This window comes from Trypanosoma equiperdum (genome assembly GCF_001457755.1).
Source record: "Trypanosoma equiperdum strain OVI genome assembly, contig: ctg_1188, whole genome shotgun sequence".
Taxonomy (NCBI): Eukaryota; Euglenozoa; class Kinetoplastea; order Trypanosomatida; family Trypanosomatidae; genus Trypanosoma; species Trypanosoma equiperdum.
Window position 1 is genome coordinate 11,446 of NW_027123158.1, and position 5,117 is coordinate 16,562.

The 5,117-nt window shown below is 39.4% G+C and overlaps 1 protein-coding gene across 1 annotated transcript; it reads right to left on the reverse strand.

Moving 5' to 3' along the window:
• Positions 1-1,720: 1,720 nt before the first annotated feature.
• On the reverse strand, positions 1,721-3,199 carry TEOVI_000662400 (MRB1-associated protein; the record flags this gene model as incomplete). The annotated part of the gene is made up of 1 exon (XM_067220576.1): positions 1,721-3,199. One exon carries the CDS (start codon positions 3,197-3,199, stop codon positions 1,721-1,723), a length of 1,479 nt encoding a protein of 492 aa, XP_067076677.1.
• Between the last annotated feature and the right edge of the window lie 1,918 nt (positions 3,200-5,117).

The window sequence follows — 5,117 nt, forward strand, 5'->3', positions numbered from 1 at the left end:
GCCTTCCTGCTTGGACGTGCAATTTCGAATACTCTTCCACAGTTGTCTTTTTTTTTTTCTCAGCACACACACACGCAGGCACGTGAGGGAAACAAATGCAGAGCCCTAACGTTAATTTTACTATTATTGCTTTCGCGTACCTAGTTATTTGTCAATACTCTGTTTCTTATATATATATATATATAGACAAATATATTTATTTACAACAAATATATATAATATATACACGTACGTATATGAGGGGACGGATGTGCAGGTATTTTTGTTGTTTAATTCCGGTTTCTGTCCCGTTGTATTTCGAGAGTACGCGATTTATATCGTCCCCTAACCTTTCCTATGTGATTGAACCGCTTACGTACTGCTGCGGCACTCCTGTTCTGGAGATAATTACTTTTTCTTTTAAGAGACTTCAGTGTTGAAATGCTTGCTGCTGCGTATCAAACTATGTGTATATTATATTTGTATACACGTGTATGTGCATGTGCGTACATGTTAAGAAGTTGAAAACAACAAGAACAACAAAGGAAACGGCAAAGGGACACGATTGTAAAGTTGTGATAAGAAAGGTTAGATATAACAATAACAATAATAATAATTTTTTTTTAAAAAGGCGCGTATCGTTCACACAGTGAGCTTCAACAACACAAGCGTACACATTTGTGACGCTCTCTTTCTTCTTCTTTACTTTCCTTTTCCTCCCTCTTTTTTTGGGGGGGGATCTCCCTTCACGAACTAACACAGACAGTTAGTAATATATAAATATAAAAATATGTCAATGGGGTGCGTGATCATTTCCATTTCCTTTTTCAGCATAGCATCATTCCCTTTCATTGCTTCAAACACACACGCGAAAAGAAAAGCAACAACACCACAAGTTGTGAAGAGTACCAAACACTTTAAAATATTGCCTAGTGGTGGTGCCGGTAGCGGAAGAAGTAAAGAAAGCAGCGGGAAAGCCTCTCAAAACGTAACGCGGCAGAAAAATAAATTAAGTTGAACAAAGAGGAACCACACAAGTACAGGCACATCCCTACAAAAACAACGGTAATACCACTAAAAACAGGTACATGCATCTCAAACGAACACAACCAACAAATCGTAAATGTTGGATCACAACACAAAAAGAATATATACCGCTGCAGCTGTTGTGAAAAGTAAGATGAAAACAAAAAACAAAACAACAACGTCAGGCACAAAAGTAGAAAGTTTACTACTAAGTACTCCACAAAAGCGATCATGAGACCGAGTGATATTCCGCGTAATTGTGAATACAAAAAAAAGCGGGAGAGGGATGAGACTTCTCACCAGAGATTTTCTTTCTCATTTTTTCCTTTTACCTTCATTTCTCCAGTTGGGCATTCACATGTTTGCTTTTTGGATTATTCGGAGTCACTACGCTGCACTGCCATTATCTGTTCACTCGCCGACAGCACATAATAGTGTAGGTGAAACAAGTAAAACAACCCCTGTACCATGTTAATCCTATCCATAAACAGCCAAATATATAAGTATAAATATACAAATATAGATATTTATCTCTTTGTTCAATCTACTCTATTTTATTCCCTCATTAACTGTCTAGAGAACTGACGAGAAATAAAGATGCCCCCCCCCCGCTACACACACATACACACATACAGACACACACACGAACACGCACAAAAATAAAAAAAAGAACAATAATAACAATAACACCGAGATCAACAACAACAAGAAATGCCTAGTATGCCGAAACGGCAGTCATGGTGTGAACCATAAGTTCCTCCATTCCTTCTTCTAGCGCTGCCGCAAGTTTGTTACCGTATTCCCACAGTTCGTCCGTAAGTGCAGCTATATCAATCCTTTCAGCCTGTTGGGGTAGCGGCACAATCCACTCATACTCCAAACGTTCGCCCTCATCCCCAGCCTTTGTGATGATGAGCGGCGTTCGTTTTGTCTCTACAAGTTGAAGTGTTACACCAGTGGCCGTTTTCTTGGCCCACTTGCGAACCACACGCTCACAACAGTACACAACATCACCTAATTCCGGCGATAACACCGACTGCACAGAATCCCGTGTGCTACGTAGTATGTCCGCTTCAAGGTAAGCATCCGCAATACGTTTCTTGATGGGATGCCTGGCACGCACGACGTAACGCAAATCGGGCATCTTACTGCGAATGTAGTGTGAAACGAAGAACCGATCCCACGGTTTGTTCATCATCGTGCACTTAAGTTGACCATTGAGCTCACAATCGAAAAACTCTGCCATGCGACGGATTGTGACTTTATAGCTCGTTGTGCGTTCCTGTTGGATGCTCATGTTAAGAGCTGCCGCCAGAGACTCCATGGCCGCTACGTTGGATTCGCTCGCAATGGCAAACCAGGCATACGGATGCTGAGCGTAGAGATGCTTTTGCACTGTCCACAGCGGCATGACATTACGATTTTGCTTTGCCACACTGCGATAGTAAAGTGCCTTACCCGCTCCGATGTTAAGCTCACCCGGCATATTCATATTCCAAATATTCATGAGGCACCATTCAAAGGCCATTCGGAATCGCATTTTGTTTGCGTCGTTTGGGGCAACGTGAATTGCTGCCAGGGCATTCTTCACCTTACTTTGCCCCGGAAGTTTGCTCGGGTCGATACTCGCAATACCCACATCTGTAGCTGTCTCACTGTGCAGAAGCTGAAAGGCTCGAGGAGAAAGCGGATCATAACGTTCGCCCATTCGTCCAGGGCTTAATTCCATAAAGTCCAACTCACGACGGTCCTCAAAACCGGGTTCTGCACCCCAATCACCGTATTCATCCGCTTCTTCCAGCGCATCTTCGGCACGATCATAGTCCGTCACAACAATGGCGTGTGGGTTGTCCTCCTGCGGTACCGTTGCGCTCGCCTGCTGCTCAGCGGAGAGAATTTCTTCCACCTGCCGCACCAACGCACTCTTTTTTGCACGAGGGTCCACATTTGCCACGCGGCAGTGCTCCTGTAAAAAAAAAGCAAGTTCCGGTACTGAAAGTGAAAAGAGATTGCCTTCATTCCATAAGCCCCATACGGTGTTACGAGTAATGTGTGAGAAGTCACCGCTGGCTGCCGGTGCAGCTGCAGAAAAAGACTGCTGACGAGTCGCAATTTGCAGCGGTGCGACTGCTCGGCTAAAGGCACTTGTTGCACCGTTCAAAGCGCTGAATATTTTCAGGCGCGCGCGCAGCATGTAAAAAAACTTTTTAGAAAGAGAAAAAAACAAATTAACGTGAAATGAAGGGCCAGGCCACTCCCCGCAACAAAACTACCGTGCGGTTACACTTGCTCTTCGGACTCACTATCGACTTCGGCAGACTCAAACAAACAAAAAAAACAAACAGTTTTTTTTCTTTCTTAGCCGTCCTGATACCACCGTGAGCACCTTAACGGTTCAGCGGTTATATTGTTGAGAATGCCGCGCAGTGTGTTGTGTTGTGTTGCCCCGTTTCTTCCCGTTTGTTTCCGCCCTGCAATCAATTAAGAGCCGCTATTATGACACAACTTTTTTTTCCTTCTTCAATTCTCTTATATATATATATATATATATATTTCTCTTTCGCTTCCTTTTGTTGTTGTTTTCCCTTGTTTTATTTTTTAATTATTTCTATCCCGAACTTTATATTATCCTTTAGCTAAGGATTTGTTACCGTGTTGTCTGTCTTTTTTCTCTTTTTCCTCTTTTTTTACTTCAAGTTCTTACTTGAGCAACTTGAACTTGAAGAACTTTACGTGCAACCCCTCAAACGTCACTTCCTATCCCAATCAAAGCACGTAAATAACACCAAAAAACTACTACTATATATAAAAAAAAGCAAGTGAGCTAAGAGAAAAAGAGGAAGAAGAAAAATTGAAGTATAGGGTGAAGATTAAGGCAATGTAATATCCGTGTGGTATGTATGAGGGTGTATGTTACATTTAATATTTAAATACATTATGCATATATAAATATATAAATATACGTTCATTGGCTTGTTTTATAGACGCGGCCGTGCCGCAGTGATTATTTCATTTCTACCGCCCGATTGAGCCAATCCAGCGTTTGGAAAAGGGATAACTGCCTTTCGCTGTTTTCCCCACTTTCCCTCAATCCTTATAATAATTTCCAACCTCTTCTTTCTTCTCCTTTGCTCCGTTTTTCTTTTCTTTTTTTTTTCTTTAAAAAAAACTCTTTTAAACATTGTTTTCTTTTACCTCTTAGAAAAATAAATATATTATTTCCTTTTTAAAATTTCTTTTGCATCTCTTTCTTCTTTTCTTTTCTTTTGTTTTTTATTTTTCTTCTCCCCTCGATGTTGTTTTGTTCCTTTCCGTCAAATGTCCAATATTCATCTCTTTTTCCTTCTTCCCTTCCTCATTCATCTATTCGTTTTATTTACAAAATTTGCCTTTTGCCTTTTCTCATTTATTTTTTTTTACTTTAATCATTTTTTTCCCTTTCCCTCAATACTTATAATATCCCTCTCTTTTTTTCCTCGTTTATTTACCCGGAGGCATGTGCAAATTGTTTCGGCCGCCCATCAAGAATTAAAATCAAAAGAAACAGAAAACAACAACAACAACAACAACATCATCATCATCATCACCAACAAGAAACATAAATACACACAAACACACATAAATATATAAATATAAATATATAAATATACATATATGCATTTATGTATTTATTTTATCTGCACAGCCATACAACAACAGCTACAACAACAAAAAAACAAAACAAAAACAAAAGCCGTCCAACCACAAAAAGGTGTGACATTGAAGTTTTTAAGAAAAAAAAAGTGATGACGATGGCGAAGGGAGCGCAACAGTAATAATAATAACAATAATAATAAAACCCCAACAGAAAACTGAAACAATCAAATTAAAACAAAAAAAAGTTACTTACTGGTATTAACAACTATATTATATAGATTAGTAATAGTGACAATTAGGGCAATAATAACACTAGTATAGCAACAACAAAAATATATATTATATTCGTGTTTAATTACATAAATTTAAATATATAAATATATTTTAATTATTTATTCACGTGTGCGTGTGTGTGCGTGCGTGTGTTTAGCAGTACAAAATCGAGAAAGGAAGAAAAACAACAACAACAACAACAA